The sequence below is a fragment of the Stigmatopora argus genome, chromosome 4 (assembly GCF_051989625.1).
Source record: "Stigmatopora argus isolate UIUO_Sarg chromosome 4, RoL_Sarg_1.0, whole genome shotgun sequence".
NCBI classification, from domain to species: Eukaryota; Metazoa; Chordata; class Actinopteri; order Syngnathiformes; family Syngnathidae; genus Stigmatopora; species Stigmatopora argus.
The window spans coordinates 21,569,092-21,586,527 of NC_135390.1; the positions used below are offsets into that span (position 1 = coordinate 21,569,092).

At 40.7% G+C, this 17,436-nt stretch overlaps 2 protein-coding genes across 3 annotated transcripts; one reads left to right on the forward strand and one right to left on the reverse strand.

Annotated features, from left to right (window-relative positions):
- Nucleotides 1-1,079: 1,079 nt before the first annotated feature.
- LOC144072633 (beta-1,4-galactosyltransferase 3) lies at nucleotides 1,080-7,764 on the forward strand. Its single transcript, XM_077597762.1, has 6 exons — nucleotides 1,080-1,800; nucleotides 3,169-3,404; nucleotides 3,493-3,680; nucleotides 5,226-5,348; nucleotides 5,442-5,546; nucleotides 6,816-7,764. Exons 1-6 carry the CDS (start codon nucleotides 1,524-1,526, stop codon nucleotides 6,982-6,984), a joined length of 1,098 nt encoding a protein of 365 aa, XP_077453888.1. The 5' UTR covers nucleotides 1,080-1,523; the 3' UTR covers nucleotides 6,985-7,764.
- A 1,102-nt stretch (nucleotides 7,765-8,866) lies between these two features.
- On the reverse strand, nucleotides 8,867-15,889 carry LOC144072632 (uncharacterized). Of its 2 annotated transcripts, XM_077597760.1 has the most exons (6): nucleotides 15,738-15,889; nucleotides 14,192-14,359; nucleotides 13,984-14,122; nucleotides 12,498-12,605; nucleotides 11,976-12,420; nucleotides 8,867-10,684 (listed from the first exon to the last, which is right to left on the reverse strand). In XM_077597760.1, exons 2-6 carry the CDS (start codon nucleotides 14,335-14,337, stop codon nucleotides 10,323-10,325), a joined length of 1,200 nt encoding a protein of 399 aa, XP_077453886.1. In that variant the 5' UTR covers nucleotides 14,338-14,359; nucleotides 15,738-15,889; the 3' UTR covers nucleotides 8,867-10,322. The 2 variants fall into 2 exon arrangements, with proteins under 2 accessions (XP_077453886.1, XP_077453885.1); XM_077597759.1 differs by lacking the exon at nucleotides 15,738-15,889 and having other exon boundaries at nucleotides 14,192-14,425.
- Between the last annotated feature and the right edge of the window lie 1,547 nt (nucleotides 15,890-17,436).

The window sequence follows — 17,436 nt, forward strand, 5'->3', positions numbered from 1 at the left end:
AAACCCGAGTTTGAATGCTTCTGCTTCTGTAAGGCTGCCGTCCGTCTTATATGCGCATAAATTACCGTATTTTCACGACTATAAGGCGCACATAAAAGTCTTAAATTTTCCCCAAAGTAGACAGGGCGCCTTATAATTCAGTGCGCCTTATATATGGACCAATACTAAAATTGTTATCACGATAAAATCAAATAAATCAGTGGATAGGGTACACCATCCTCTACAGAGCTCACAACTACGGCAAGCAGATACTATTTTCCCCGTAGAAAAAGTACTGCGCAGTGACTGCTGGTATATGTAGTTCTTTTGTCGATGCACCCAATGGATTGTGACCTGTATACATTAACATCAGCACAGCTTGACAAAGGGTGGCCGGGCTAGTTATGCTAGCTACTAGCTACCTACTATTTGCGAATGGATTGTGGCCAGGCGATCGGCATCAACACAGCCTTGCGGGCTAGTTACACTAGTTACTAGCTAGCTACTATTTGCGAATGGATTGTGGCCGCTTGGACGAGCGTCTAAAACTCAGCGTTTTCGATGACTCATTTGGACAATTGTTCAATTTGGACACAGAAAATGAGGACTTTGATGGATTTGTGGGTGATGATGATCTCCGCGATCGCTCATTCAAGACTACTTCTCGTTGGCAAGTGGTCGTGCGTTATCCTATTGTGAGGACATTTGTGTGCATCATTTTCCGAATATTTTGAAGGGAATACAATAGCAAACAGCCCATCGATAGCGAACGTAAGGGTGGAGGCGTGGCAAACCGCTAACCCGGCCAGAACGAAGGTAACAAAAGATTACAACGAAATTAGAGTTCCGTTTTGTGTGAAGTTACATTAAACATATGTTTGATTGTGTCCGTATATAATAATCCAAGTTAATATAAATTTGTTTGTTCGTTTACGAGTGCCATGGATAAAGCCATGTTTGGTCTCCATTAAAACGCCATTTTGGAGGGATTACTGTACTTATTTTTGTATGCACTCTATGTTGAAGCTTTAAATTTCCTTGTACTATAAAGACATGGGATGTAATCCATAACTTTTTTTGTGTGTTTATTTCACAGCACCCCCGGGTCAGCGATTGGCCAGCTTCCTGCCCCCTCCCCGGTGGTGTTGGGGCAAAAGCGCCACGCCCCCCTTCCTGTCATGGCGACAGTCACGGTTGCCGTAGCGTTGCCAAGCGAGCGCCGCCAGGGAGCGCGGGAAGCGGCGTGAAACCTTCTCACCGACACTTCCACGTCCAATCTGCCGGGGATGAAAAGCACACCATGCGGCGCCAGCGTCGGGCAGTCAAACATTGTCAAGTGTGGAAACGCTCGGAACACACTTAGCCCGCGGCGAGCGACGGACACGCCCACTTTTCCTTGGCCTTCCCGGGATCGTCTTTGCTAGTCGCCACCGCAAAGTGCCTTGACTTCACTGCCTTGCTCTTCGTTTTTTTTTGTACAATTCCGAGCACCCGTTAGCGCCGAAAAGAGACTTTGTAGCTGGAGCGGCGCCGTCGCCATCGCCATGATCGCCCTGCAGTCCAAATGGCGTTGCCTGTTGATGTTCCTGGGCATCCAGCTGGTGGTGGTGGCACTACTGTCTCGCGAGGGCTACCACAAAAGGATCACCTACTTCATCCGCATCTTCCGCAAAGTAGACCCGAACGCCGGCTTGCCCGGCAACCTCACGGGACCCTCGGGCGACGTGTACGCTAACCACGCTAACCACTCTTACCCCGCCGAGGCGGCGCAGGGCCACGCCGGCGAGGATTACTACTGTCCTAAAACGTCTCCGCTTTTGGGTGAGTACCGTATTTTCACGACTATAAGGCGCACATAAAAGTCTTCAATTTTCTCCAAAGTAGACAGGGCGCCTTATAATCCAGTGCGCTTTATATATGGACCAATACTAAAAAATGTTATCACGATAATTAAAAATAAATCAGTGGATAGGGTACACCATCCTGTACAGCTCTCACAACTACGGCAAGCAGCCCCCGACTCTACTATTTACCGTAGAAAAAGTACTGCGCAGTGACTGCTGGGATATATAGTTCTTTTGTCAATACACCCAGGATGATGACACACTAATTTGGTGCTCGTCGTCATTTCGGCTGTATATGTATACATATGTATACATATATATATATATATACATATATATATATACATATGTATATACATATATGTATATGTATACACACATATGTATGTATGTGTGTGTGTATATATATATATATATATATATAGATGTAAAGATATATAGATATATAGATAGTGGCGGTCCGTGCATTTTCTCGTAGCGCCTTCAGCGAATCAATCCAACCCTCAAAAACAATTTTATGGCTATAAAACCTCTACTGCAGCTACAGCTGTGACACATAAAAAATCATCAATAATAACCTCATACAATTGAAATATTATTTAGGAACATCGCCATATTTTACTCACGAAAAATCATTTTAACTGTACACAATATCCATCCTCCTTTCTTTCCTCCTTCTTTTCTATCGCCATCGAAGCTAATGCTGAAAGTCCAGCCTGTCCTGTCGTATTTCTGGCATACGTTTTTATTCGATTTAGTGCTGAAAATGTTCGTTCCCGGTTGCCACAGGCTTGCTTGTGGTTGGATCATAGTTGGTGAAAGCGATGACGTATCCCTACGATTGCGAGAAGGCCTGGTGTCACCAAATCGAATTCTGATTGGTTAAAGCAACAGTCTTATCGACGCTTGTTTAAAGCGGCAGAGCCTGCAGAACTGATTGTGAAGGCCTTGAGGCAGATTTCTGACCCTGGCAACAACTAATGGCTGAAATGTGATTGGTTAAATGCTTCAATATGAAAAAAAAACATCTGGAAGCAGTGCAACCAGAGGGAAAATCAATGAAAGGAAGCTAACAGACAATTTGGAATTATTTAATAAGTATTCATGGACAAAATATAATATATGATTCAGATATTTCTTAGGCCAGCAGAGAAGGCCTTGAAGGCCCCGATGGCCCGCCACTGGTCAAGTCTAATTTGTGCACCTATAAGTCAGGTTTTTTTGCGACAATGTGGCCTATATGTGAGAAAATACAGACAAAAACTGGACTTTTTTTGCTATTTTCAACCAAGCTCATTCTTCCTCTCAATGATTTGACATTGTTTTTGACATCTCCCGGTTTCAGGCGGGGCCTTCCGCGTCACCTTCCCGTCGGGCCTGACGCTCGCCGAAGTGCGGCGCAAGAACCCGGCGGTGGAGCGCGGCGGGCGCTACCGACCGGCCAACTGCAAGGCCCGCCAGCGCACGGCCGTGATCATCCCGCACCGCCTCCGCGAGCACCACCTCAAGTTCCTGCTCTACTACCTGCACCCGTTCCTGCAGCGGCAGCAGCTCAACTACGCCATCTACGTCATCCACCAGGTAGTGGCCCGCCCGCCCGCTCGCCGGCGTGTTTCCACGGCCTTTTTACGGCTAGCGCTTAGCTCCCGTCTTCTGGCGTCCGGCGCAGGCGGGCAACGACACCTTCAATCGGGCCAAGCTGATGAACGTGGGCTTCCGCGAGGCCATGCGCGAGGAGGACTGGGGATGCCTGTTCTTCCACGACGTGGACCTGATCCCCGAGGACGACCGCAACTCGTACACGTGCGACGCCAACCCCAAGCACTCCGCCATCGCCATGGACAAGTTCGGATACAAGTGGGTCCATTTTTTGTTTTGTTTTTGCGGATAAGCACAGATTGGGTTCGGATTTCATAATTTTTCTTCTATCGTCACTGTCTTTCTCGCACCATTTCAAAGTACCGTAATTACTCGAATATAACACGCACATTTTTGCTATATAATTAATTCCAATAGTTGGGGGTGCGTGTTATAATCAATAACATTTTTTATTTTTTATTTTTTTTTATTTTTTTGTGTCTTGTTACATGGCCCTTAGCCTGGTGCTTTTTCTTGCCAAATAAATTGAATTGAAATTGAATTGAATAAAATAAATTACAAATTTTCGATCGAAAAAAGCATTGTCAAACTCACTTTGACGCACGGATTTTACGTCATCTCGTAGAGCCGACGCACGGATTTTACGACGTCATCTCGTGAAGCCGACGCACGGATTTTACGTCATCTCGTAAAGCCGAGACCACCACTGCCCCCCTCTAGCCTCGTACCCGTCTCAGTTCACCCTCTCTCAGTTCAGTGTTATAATCAATAACTAAAATAAATTACACATTTTCGATCGAAAAAAGCATTGTCAAAGTCACTTTGACGCACGGATTTTACGTCATCTCGTAAAGCCAATCGGATGATGTGTTGTGGGAGGAAGAGGAAGTGGATGAAGGAAGCGTGGACGTTGATAGGATTCTCAACGAAGAGATGTATGAGAGGACAGACAAAGAGAGAGAGGAACTCTTCATTTGAAGGATTCTAATGAATAAATTTGTTTGAACAAAACAATCGTGAAACGAAGAAAAAAAGGTAAGATTTCTGATTTTCGTCAGCGGGAAATTTTAGGTGCGCACTATATTCGAGTACTGCGTTTTTCCAGATTTTTTTGGCCCAAAATTACCTGCGTGTTATTTTCGAGTGCGCGTTATATTCGAGTAATTACGGTAGTACATGAGTTTTAATATTCTATTGAATTGAATCTTTGATTTTTTTTTTAAGTATTTTTTTTTTATTAGCCCAATGAAAATGTTCAGTTGGACCACCAAGTCTAAAATCTTGGCATTTTTTTTTTTAAATTATCCCAATGAAAATAATGTTCAGTTGGACCTCCCAGTCTAAAATCTTTGCATTTTTTATTTTTATTTTTTATTATCCCAATGAAAATAACATTCAGTTGGACCTCCCAGTCTGAAATCTTTGCATTTTTTATTTTTTTTATTTTTTATTATCCCAATGAAAATAACGTTCAGTTGTACCTCCCAGTCTAAAATCTTTGCATTTTTATTTTTAAATTATTTTTTATTGTCCCAATGAAAATAATGTTCAGTTGAACCTCCCAGTCTAAAATCTTTGCAGTTTTTTTTATTTTATTTTTTATTATCCCAAAGTTTGCTTAAAACTATTGTTTTAGGCTTGGAACGCATTATTTTTTTACCCATTGATTTTAATTTTAATGGGTAAAGCTGATTCAAATTTCGAATGGATTGTACCACTCTAGCAGCCATTTGACCTCATGTTGTGAAACACCTCCCTCTAGTGGCCGACTCATTCATTTCACGAATGAATCCTTCCTTCCAGGCTTCCATATCAGATGTATTTTGGAGGCGTGTCGGCCCTCACTCCTCTCCACTACCTGAAAATAAACGGCTTCCCCAACAACTACTGGGGCTGGGGCGGCGAGGACGACGACATCGCCGCCAGGTGAGGGCGCTAAGCGGCGGGGAGTGCCGTCCTCGTACCCCGTGCCGCCGCCCACTTCGCTCTTTTTTTTTTTTTTTTTTCCCCCCCCGCCAGAGTGTCGTTGGCGGGGTTGTCCATCACGCGGCCGTCGTTGAAGGTGGGCCGCTACAAGATGATTAAACACAAGCATGACAAAGGCAACGACATCAACCCAAAAAGGTAAAAAACATGTTTTTTTTACGCGAGTGGAACGTCAAAATAGTTTGACAAGAAATGAAGTACCTGCCGTATTTTCTCGCATATACGCCGTTTTTTTGGCAAATAAAAATATGACTGAATCAAAGGCTTATATGCGCACAAATTAGACTTGACATGCACGAAACGCCATAACGCAAGACAATACATTCACTTATTTCAAAATAGAGAAAAGATAAATAGATCAAATGCTAAACAACATATATTTTGACGTCTACGAATGGAATTCAAGCAAAAAAATCAACCGTATCTTGCATAAAACGTGAAAAAACTCACTTGTGCCTGCCATTCCAGAGAAATTGGACACGTTTGGTTCGCTACACTTTTGCGACACTGTAACAGGTGTCAAAGTGGCGGCCCGGGGGCCAAATCTGGTCCGCCGCATCATTTTGTGTGGCCCGGGAAAGTGAATGATGAGTGCCGACTTTCTGTTTTAGGATCAAATTCAAATGAAGAGTACAGATGTATATTAAATTTCGTTATTTTTTTTCCCCTTTTAAATCAATCATTGTCATTTTTTAAATCATTTTTTCTGTGTTTTTAGTTCAAAAATCATTTTTGTAAAATCTAAAAATATATGAAAAAAAAGCTCAAATCAACATTGTTTTAGATCTATTAAAAAACGGAATATTCAGGGCTTCTAATCCAGTTCTTTTAATCCATTTATATAAAAAAAATCTAAATATTATATCTAAAATGACCCGACCCACATGAAATTGACACCCTTGACCTAAGACACAGGTGTCAAAGTGGCAGCCCGGGGGCCAAATCTGGCCCGCCGCATCATCTTGTGCGGCCCGAGAAAGTAAATCATGAGTGCCGACTTTCTGTTTTAGGATCAAATTAAAATGAAGAGTATAGATGTATATTAAATTTCCTGATTTTCCCCCTTTTAAATCAATAATTGTCATTTTTTAAATCCATTTTTTCTGTGTTTTTAGTTCAAAAATCACTTTGTAAAATCTAAAAATATACATTAAAAAAAGCTAAAATAAACATTGTTTAAGATCCATAAAAACTGAATATTCAGGGTTTTTTAATCAATTTATATATAAAAAAATCTAAATATTATATCCAAAATAGTCCGGCCCACGTGAAATGGAGTTGACGTTAAAGCGGTCCGCGAACCAACCCGACTCTGACACTTTTGCATTACTATTTGCAGATTTTTATCTTCTTAAGCTTTGAATTTGAAGGAGTCACGTGTCGAGGATAATTGTTTTTTTGCGTCAGGTTCAACATGCTAGCCAAAACCCGCCAAACGTGGAAGCAGGACGGCATGAACACGGTCCAGTACAAAGTGGTGTCCCGCCAGTACCTCCCGCTCTACACCAACATCACCGTGGACATCGGCAGCGAGACCCGGCCGAACCCGCCCAAGCCGGCGAGCCGCCGCCCTTGAAAGCGCCAACTCACTCCCCCATTGGTCGGTAGGTCATGACATTTGCTATTCTTTGGATTGGCGCGAAAACACTCCTAGTAGAGATATTTTGAAGATGGACGGATATTAGGTTCCCATGCCGTGTTGGACTCTGGGAGTTTATCAAAACCCGCTTAATGCCTTACGATACGCGCTCACTCCTATCGTCCACTTTTTAGGCGCCTTAGATCTTTATTTTTGTTTTTTTTCGATGCTCCGGCACCCCCTCTTTGAAGGCTCACGTTTACACTCTTGGAGGTTATCGATAATAATAAGCATATCCCAATTGTATTATGGCAGTTGTTTCACATGATCATCTCCAGAGGTGTGTTAAATGGGTATGACGCAAGAGGGCGCTGTCGGAAAAGTGGCCTTTGCTTTCATGTTGGATGATCATTTAATATAAAAAATCAATCATTTTCTAAAATACAAAAAAATCTATATTTATTAAAAAAAATACAATATCTGAAAAGAATCTGGAAGTTAGAAAGCAACTTATTTTATAATATATATCAGATTGAGCAATACAAATGGTGAATTTAATACATTTTAAAAGTCAAATGTATGCTTAAAAATGACTTTTCTATCAAATCAATTGGTGTCATTGAATTAAAAAGGATGATCATCGTTTAAGAGAAATAATCATAATCAGTCATTTTTAAATCTTGAAAAAATCTATATTTATAAAAAAAATACAATTCTATATTTATATCTGAATAGAATCTGAAAGTTGGAAAGTGGCTTCATGTTGGATGATCATTTTAATTTAAAAAAAATATATATATATATATTTATAAAAATAAAATATCTGAATTTATATCTGAATAGAATCTGGAAGTTGGAAAGCAACTTATTTTATAGTATATGAACATATCATTCAAATGTTAAAAATGATATATTAAATTGAGCAATAAAAAGAGTGAATTTGATAAATTTTAAGTCAAATGTATGCTTAAAAAAAGGCTTTTCTATCAAATCAATTGCTGTCATTGAATTAAAAAGGATAATTCTAGCTAAAATATATTATATATACACAATATTAATTTCTTGTGTGATACCCTTTTAACACACCCGCACAAAACCCACTTATTTCATACAAGGCCTTAACGTGAACTGTTTGATTGAATCTTTGTCATTTTATTTCAATTATTTTTGCCTTGTGGTTTACTTTACTTTGCTAAACTTGAGTGGAAAAACGCTTCCCGGTTTTTCAAAGGAAATCTTGAAATGCCAAAACAAAATTTATCAATTTTCCTTAATTTTTTAAATTTTAATTTTCTCGCCTAGATTAAACCAGATTAATCCACCATAAATTGTAATCCACGTCTCAGGAAACCACCAACCAAAGAGAATCCGGCATAAAAAGATTCTTAATCCAGATTATCATCCGCGTATTTTCTTTGTCCTCGCCTAGATATCACAAAAAAAGTGCTCCAATGGGTTCAAAACCACATTTTCATGCCGTATTTTCATTTTCATGTGCACATTTCAGTAGAAAAAGCATTTCAATGAAGACTTGGGTTGCACTAGTGTTGCGTTTTCTCACTAGCGAGGACGGATTTTTCAAGTGCAACTTTTGGACGTTATTTCTTTATTATTATTTTATTTTATTTTATTTTATTTTTTTCTGCCTCCGGTGATATTGCAGGTTAGTACCGGACCGAGGCGTTAGCGACTTCTACTGTTGTGAGCGTGTTTAGCGCAATCGAGTGGCCTTAAATTCTGTAATAAAAGTGATTATTCAAAAATTTGTTAATTGCTCATTCACTTAAATATCAAGTCTTGGAATGAAATCTTTTTGGCTTCGCCCCAAAAATGTGACTCCGCCCATCCCAAGCGGACATCAATAAAACGTAGCAATGACCACAATTAGCTTATTTTATTGCATTTTTGAATACCGTTAATATTCAAACAAGTCACATTTTTCCTTTCACAAAAGTTTGCTTAGCTTAATGCTAACGTGTTAGCTTACAGAAACTTTTGCTTTTTCAACACCCCAAAAAAGAAAATACACATACTTGCATGTCAAATTAGATGAGATATAATTATTCCTTTTTCTGAACTGCTTATCCTCACAAGGGTTGCGGGGGGGTGCTGGAGCCTATCCCAGCTAACTATGGACACCAGGCCAGCCAATCATCACAACCATTAGGGGCAATTTAGAGTGTTCGACCAGCTAGCCTAGCCTAGCATGCATGTTTTTTTTTGGGGCATTTGGGAACAAACCAGAGTACCCGGAGAAAACCCACGTTAGCCCAGGGAAAACATGCAAACTCCCCTCACTCCTGAGATCGAACCCTCGACCCCAGAGATGTGAGGCCGCCACATAACTAATCTACCGTATTTTCACGACTATAAGGCGCACATAAAAGACTTAAATTTCCTCCAAAATAGACAGGGCGCCTTATAATCCAGTGCTCTTTATATATGGAACAATACTAAAATTGTTATCACGATAAAATCAAATAAATCAGTCAATAGGACAACTACGGCAAGCAGCCCCCGACTCTACTATTTTCCCGTAGATTAAGTACTGCGCAGTGACTGCTGGGATATAGAGTTTTTTTTGTCAATACACCCAATGGATTGTGGCCTGTACATCGACATCAACACAGTTGCGAAGCATGGAAGACAGCCTTGGAATAGTTACGCTAGCTACTAGCTAGCTACTATTAGCGAATGGATAATGGCCTGGCGATCGGCATCAACACAGTTGCGAACCATGGAAGACAGCCTTGGAATAGTTACGCTAGCTACTAGCTAGCTACTATTAGCGAATGGATAATGGCCTGGCGATCGGCATCAACACAGCTTTACAAAGCATGGAAGACAGCCTTGGAATAGTTACGCTAGCTACTAGCTAGCTACGATTTGCGAATGGATTGTGGCCGCCTGGACGAACGTCTAAAACTCAGCGTTTTCGATGACTCATTTGGACAATTGTTCAATTTGGACACCGAAAATGAGGACTTTGATGGATTTGTGGGTGATGATGACGTGAGTACGTTGTAAAATGGCTCAATAAAGTACAACCCAACTCAGTTTTGCTTCCGTTGCCTTTTTAAAAACGTGTTTTTAGCATGTGTCCGTATGTTTAAGCTGGTGTATGTTTTGCCATGCCTGGCTGCGTCTTTAAAAACGGTGCGTCCTGTGTGTGTGTGTCAAACACAGAAATAGCACTCGTTACTGACACTGCGCCTTTAAATGCGATGCGCCGTATAGTTGTGAAAATACGGTAATAAGATTATTATTATTATGACTGCAACTTTCAGTGATTTTTGAACATCCTCCTATGACCCCTCCCCCCCACTTAGCCACCACTAAATGTTAAAAGTGACGTCCCGGTATTGGACGATCTTGCCGTCGCGCAGGACCAACTCCTTCTCCGCCCACTTTTCCACCTCGCCGTTCTTCTCCTCGAAACGCCGCACCACCAGGCGGCCGGTGGCGGGCAGCTGGCACATCAGCTCGCGATTGGCCTCCTGGTACAAGCCCATCTTCACCAAGTCCCGGGTCAGGTCTGCGGGGCCCGCCATGGCCACCGCCATTCCCGGTCCTCCCGCTTTGCGTCTCGGGGGGGAGAGCGAGCGGGGTTTTGCGGGGGGATGGCGGTGGGCTACTTTAACATCCGGCCTGGGGGTGCGGTCCCACCCCAGCTGGAATATCTGCGTGGGAGAGAGTGCTGGGGGGCGGGGTTGAAAAAAAAAACAAAAAACAGGAACATCAGTCTAAATTTGGCTTAGAATTTGATGTCATCCCGTATTTGGGAAATTTCTTGGTTGCAGTAGCAAGACACAGAAGACATTGTAGAGCTAGCTAAAAAAAAAATGGAGCCACACAGGAAGTCTACAAGGTGGGGACCTTCTGCAGACTGGGACTGAGGTTACCGCACAGTCCCTCAGTAGTCTGGAGGTTTTAAAGATCATCTTCCTTGCCTAGATCCTCCTAAACCAGGGGTGTCAGACTCGGGTTGGTTCGCGGGCCGCTTTAACGTCAACTCGGTTTCATGTGGGCTGGACCATTTTAGATATCATATTTAGATTTTTTTTTCAAAAATCATTTTGTAAAATCTAAAAATATATTTTTAAAAAGCTAAAATAAACACTGTTTTAGATCTATAAAAAACGGAATATTCAGGGCTTTTGATCCATTTAAAAAAAAAAAAATCTAAATATATCTAAAATTTTCCACTTTAATATGGAACATAATGATTAAGAGATTTTCCTTTACTAAGAAAAAAAAGCTCAAATAAACATTGTTTTAGATCTATAAAAAAATTGAATAGTTAGGGCTTTTGATCCAATTCTTCTAATCCATTTATAAAAAAAAAATCTAAATATTTTGTCTAAAAAATTTTCGCTTTAATATGGAACATAATGATTAAGAGATTTTCCTCTAAGAAAAAAAACTCAAATAAACATTGTTTTAGATCTATAAAAATGGAATACTTAGGGCTTTTGATCCAGTTCTTTTAATCCATTTATAAAAAAATCTAAATATTATATCTAAAATTTTCCTCTTTAATATGGAACATAATGATTAAAAGATTTTCCTTTACTAAGAAAAAAAAGCTCAAATAAACATTGTTTTAGAGCTATAAAAATGGAATACTCAGGGCTTTTCATCCAGTTCTTTTAGTCCATTTATTAAAAAAAATCAAAATGTTATATCCAAAATGGTCCGGCCCACATGAAATTGAGTGGACGTTAATACGGCCCGCGAACCAACCCGAGTCTGACACCCTTGGCGTAATCTAACAGAAACTTTAACTTAAATTAACTTAGCTCAATATACACTTAAAAATGGACGTAAACTTGGCATGCTAGAACCGAGGCAAAGATGTTTTGAGTCGGAATTGGCTGCTTCTCCGTGCCAGTTCGTTTTTTTAAAGTTATCCAATCAGCCACGACTCGAGTCTGACACCCATGCTCTAAGTGTATCACAATTAGGAAGATCAGATTTTTTTTCCCTACCTGGCCGGTTGTGGGTCGGTGATCTGCTCCCGCACCCCGGCGACGCCGACCGGTTCCTGGCCTGGCCGATGGGCGGCGCCAGGCGAGCCTGTTCCCCCAGCGCCCTCCTCAGCTCGCCGATGACGCCCACCATGGAAGCCCTGAGAGCCGGGTCGCTCTCCACCATCCTGGAGACGGGTTTGCAGTACGGCTGGTCGCCGAGAACTTCCCGGATCTTGGCCGGGCACACGCCGGGCGTGTGCAGCCGCACCCGGGCGTAAAGCTCGGCGATGAGCTTGCCCATGGCCCACACGTCCGAGCGCTGGTCCCTCTGGCCGCGGCGCCGAAGAACCTCGGGCGCCGAGTAGGCCTCGTTGCCCATGTCGATGGCCGAGTTCAAGCCCCGGCGGTAGAACTTGGCCAGGCCCAAGTCGATGATCACGGCCCGGTTGGTGTTGTGTTCCACCTTGGGGGGTGAGAGAGCCTTTTGTGGGTTTTTCGTGGGGAAGCCATGTTGAGTTTTCAACCCCCCTGCACACCCACCATGATGTTGTCCGGCTTGAGGTCTTGATAGACGATGTCTTTGGAGTGGAGGTGCAGGAGACCCTCGCACATGCCTATGATGATTTTACCTCGAATCGCCGGAGTCAGCTTCAGACGTGGAAAGAAACAAGAACCAGGTGAGGAGAAATCACACTCAGATATTCTTAAGATAGTTCAATCTATTTTGGGTGTAAGAGGACATTTTCAAGGTTGACATACATGTCAACTTGGATGTTTTTAAGTACAGTCGTACCTCTACTTACGAAATTAATTGGTTCCAATACTTTTACTTGAAAAATTTGTAAATAGAAGTGTACTTTAGATCTGTCGCTCCCCGGTCGTTATAGATGTAATACGCATGTTTGTCCGCCAGATGGCGACAAGAGCCCGTTCTACCACTGGCCTAAAGCCGTCCACTTTTGTTGTACATTTTAGACCACATGTGTCAAAGAGGTGGCCCGGGGGCCAAATCTGGCCCGCCGCCTCATTTTGTGTGGCCCAGGAAAGTAAATGATGAGTGCTGACTTTCTGTTTTAGGATCAAATTAAAATGAACAGTATAGATGTATATTAAATTAAGCCTGATTTCCCCCTTTTAAATTGATAGTCATTTTTTTAATCCATTTTTTCTGTGTTTATAGTTCAAAGATCATTTTGTAAAATCTAAAAATATATATAAAAAAAGCTCAAATAAACATTGTTTTAGATCTATAAAAAACGGAATATTCATGGACGGCCAAGACAGACATGAAGAATTTTGGGAGTTCATACCAAGACTTAGATCTTGGTCGTCTTGACCCCCACGTCTTGATTTGCCCTTCATGTTCGTTCAGACGTCTTGATCTTTACTGCTTTCACTTTTGGTCTTTACTACCCACGTCAGTGTCTTGATCTCAACTTGGACTCTCTTTCAGTCTGCATCTTGACTTGGTCTCTACCTCAACCCTGGTCTGGTCTACCCAAAGTCTTGATCTTGACTCTACCTTGAGTCCCAAAAAGTCTTGATCTTGACTTGGCCGCTGTCTCAGTCTTATCTTGGTCTTGATTCCCAATTGACTTTGTCTCGGTATAAACTCCCAAAATTCTCCATGTCAGTCTTGGTCGTTTAGATCTTGGTGGTCTCTACGACTCGTACGGTGTTTGTAAGGTTTTTGGGGGGTTTGTAAGGGGAATCATAATCATTTATAAGGGCAGTTATCGGCAGAGGTTGACCGGTATGGCATCTTGACTTGGTCTCTAACTCAACCCTGGTCTTGTCTACCCAAAGTCTTGATCTGGACTCTGCCTTGAGTCCCAAAAAGTCTTGATCTTGACATTGTCTCGATCGCAGTCCCGTTCTAACTTTCAAAAGTCTCGATCCTAACTCCATGTGGGCGATTCCTAAGGTCGGGTCAGTCTCGGTCATGTCTCAGTTGCGTTCTCGAAGAACACCGACAAAACTTTCCCCGAAACAAGAACGGAGGAAACCAATTGAGCAACATGCAGACCTGTATTTTGGACTTGGCCGACTTGAAGATGGTGGTTTCCAGATCCTCCCCGAAGATGAACTCCAACGGAATGTTCCATTTGCCTTCTTTCAGGTTGATGTTACCCAGCAGCTTCACGATGTTCGGGTGGTCCGCTTTGCTGGCGAGGTAAGTGCAATTTTGACCGTCAGGACGGGATCGCTCTCGCCTCCTGGTCTCTCGGACTCACTTGTAAACTTGGCACTCCCTCTCCAAGTCCTTCCGGTCGATGAGGTGCTGCGGGATCTTCTTGATGGCGGCCCACGTGTCGTTGTACTTTTCCCGGTACACTTTACCGAAGCAGCCTTGCGCCAGAGTACTGGTGGAGTACGCCATCCGGCCGGCCGGTTGGTCAGCGCTGAAGAATGTCGGCATTTCAGGTTAGTAGGGAGAGTTATGATTTTTTTTTTTTAATAAGAAGATAGCAGTCATCTAAGATTGTGACTTGAGGTACACCTCTGGAATTTAAAAGACTTGCTGTTCTGTATCAAGTGTTTATTTTTTTTTAATTATTGATGCAATAATATTCATGTTTTTCCTCAAGATTAGATTTTTTTTTGGGCAAAAAAAATTTAATGGAATATTTTTATCTGATATTAAGATCATTTTACTTTCAGTTTGGAATATAGAAGCATTTCGTTTGCTCTACATTAACATATCCATGATAATAATCATCTATTTTACTCCACTAAACGATTTAACAAAGGTTTTTGTATTTTTAAAATTAAAGAAACTAACAATTTTGATTTCATGCTAATGAATACAAAACATCTCCCGCATTTTCTCGCATATAAGCCATATTTGTAACTGAAAAATGACTGGATCAAGAGTACGGCTAATATGCGCACAAGACCTACACTCTTTCACCAGTAGATGTCGGCAAAGTAACATTTACTATTTGTTGGTTAATTTCTGTTTTGCAGTACGAAAACATCCATTACGTGAATTAATTATTTATGATATTGACCCTAATAATGTTCTTTTGATTCATACAGTATCTCAGAAATATGATTTTTCTTAAGATTTTCCCATTCAAGGTAACACATTTGTACTCCCTATTAAAACTATGAATATGGAGGGAAAAATTGTGAATCAGTGGGCGGCTTATATGCGAGAAATTGTAAAATTCAAGCATTTTAAGGCAATTTTAAGGGTGTAGCTTATATACACGGGTAAATACGGTACTATACTTTTTTTACAAAAACATACCGTAAACCAGAACAAGACATAACTCATAATAATGCAAATTAAATTGTACTACCGTTAATACCTATACTGCTAGAATTCTAGTCATAACTTTTCATGTTTTTGCCAGCCGTAAAACTGGATTTTCCACCATTGCTTAACGAATAAATCTGGATTCTAATCTTGTCTTTCAAGAAATGACTTCTCTGTAATCGAAATTAACGCAACAACAGAAAGCATGCCATCAAATGCCCATTAAAAAAAAAAAACAAAATTTCTTAACAAGGGAGCGTCGCCATGACATCGCCATCCATTTTCCATCTTTTCTCCCAATTCCCCCATTGGTTAGGAATTGTAGACTCTGGACTTAAACCAATAGCCCCACGTTGAGATCACAAATAAATAAATAAAAAACGGACAAACTGGAAAAACAAGTAGATGACCCAAGGGTGCAAAATGTCACCCGCACGAACGCAACCGAGGAATAAAAACAGCAAGTCACATTTAGACAACATTTAGCGAGATAACCAACGTGGATTTGCTCTTCTTACCTCTGAAGGCGAGCGGAGGCGTCAGGTCTGAACAAGAATCCACATAGTTGGCGCTTTTATCATTCACGCTTGGGTCGGCACCCCCGCGTCCACGCCTCTCTTCCATGGAAGAGGCCTGCCTGTTTCAGCCTGACTAAAAGCATCTACAGTAATCCCTTAAATATCGCGGCTTCAACTATCGCAGTTTCACTACGTTTTTTTTTTCTGGGGGAAGCTTTTTTGTAAGTTTGAAGTTAAAAAAAAAAAAAAATTGGGGGGGGGAATTTTTTTTGTTAATTTTTTTGTAAGTTTGAAGTTTAAAAAAATGTTTTTGGGGGGGGGAAATTTTTTTGCAAGTTAGAAGTATTTTTTATTTGGGGTGGGGGGATTTTTGTTAATTTTTTTGTAAGTTTGAAGTTAAAATTTTGGGAATTTTGGGGGAATTTTTTTTTGTTACATTTTTTGTAAGTTTGAAGTAAAAAAAAAATTGGGAGGGGGAAATTTTTTTGTAAGTTTGAAGTTAACAAAGTTTTTTGGGGGGGGAATTTTTTTTTGTTATTTTTTTTGTAAGATTGAAGTATTTTGGGGGGGGGCAATTTTTGTTTGTTAATTTTTTTGTAATTTTGAAGTTAAAAAAATTTGGGGGGGATTTTTTTTGTAAGTTTGAAGTGAAAAAATATTTTTGGGGGGGTGGGGATTTTTTTTTGTTAAATTTTTTGTAACTTTGAAGTAAAAAAAAAATATTATTTTTTTAAAATAGGGGTGACCCTACTTCACGTTTTTTCGTTTATCGCGGCCATGTCTGGTCTACACTAACCGCGATAATCGAGGGATTACTGTATAACTTGACAACTTGGCACTAAAAGTCTTTTTCCTCATCTCGTATTCCTAATGGGACTGTCAATCAAATTTATAGTTTGAAGTTGAGAAAGTCATTAACTGGATAAATTGCGTGGGAATTTATGTCTCATCGTTTCAATCCTGCCTTCTAATCTATTATTGCCTTAATTGACCTTTTTTGGCATCAACCTGCACAAGGGACTAAAAATAGAAATTAGCCTATGGTTATAATCTTCGTTTACATCTCTTTTATTAAATAACTCACACTCAGAATGCTAAACTATACCATAATCTTGTACTATGTAGATTTCAGTTATTTGGGGCATTTTTTCAAGCCACTTTATTGTTAACTCATTGGCTAAAATTGATAGTGCTGAATAATCCCTTAAAATTAGGTTATGGTTATTAAAAAAAATAAAAATAAAAAGGCATCCATTGTTGTCAATGGCACTGAAACATAAACAATCAAAGCCAGTCCTCATTTGTATGAAATAAATGTCATTGATAGTCAATAACAGGGAATGAGTTAATTTTAGGGTGGTAAATACGTCACTTCCTGTTCCTTCTGGGTCACTTCCTACATATTTTGAAATCACTTCCTGTTGATTTTATGAGTGAGAACCTGCAATGCGTGAATATTTGAAACGTTTCAAAGTGAACGGGAAAAAAAACAAATAAATATTACGAGTCAACAGCTTTGCTTTGCATAGCGGTTGCAATAAAAATGACCAAAATTGATATAATTAAAAACCGCAAGTGCTTGGTTTGTGTCTGACTAACTGCTTCCACTGGAGGTCAACAGATACCAAGGTGCTGATTGGGACAGTTTCATTACATTCTGTTCTACTTGAAGCAAATGTGTACTTAAAATATGATTTAT

Coding starts and splice junctions, on each gene's coding strand:
- LOC144072633 (XM_077597762.1), top strand. CDS start 1,524: ATGATCGCCCTGCAGTCCAAATGGCGTTGCCTGTTGATGTTCCTGGGC. Junction 3,405..3,492: donor CCATCTACGTCATCCACCAG/GTAGTGGCCCGC, acceptor CGTCCGGCGCAG/GCGGGCAACGACACCTTCAA. Junction 3,681..5,225: donor ATGGACAAGTTCGGATACAA/GTGGGTCCATTT, acceptor CCTTCCTTCCAG/GCTTCCATATCAGATGTATT.
- LOC144072632 (XM_077597759.1), bottom strand. CDS start 14,376: ATGCCGACATTCTTCAGCGCTGACCAACCGGCCGGCCGGATGGCGTAC. Junction 14,123..14,191: donor AGGGAGTGCCAAGTTTACAA/GTGAGTCCGAGA, acceptor TTACCTCGCCAG/CAAAGCGGACCACCCGAACA. Junction 12,606..13,983: donor CGGCCAAGTCCAAAATACAG/GTCTGCATGTTG, acceptor CCACGTCTGAAG/CTGACTCCGGCGATTCGAGG.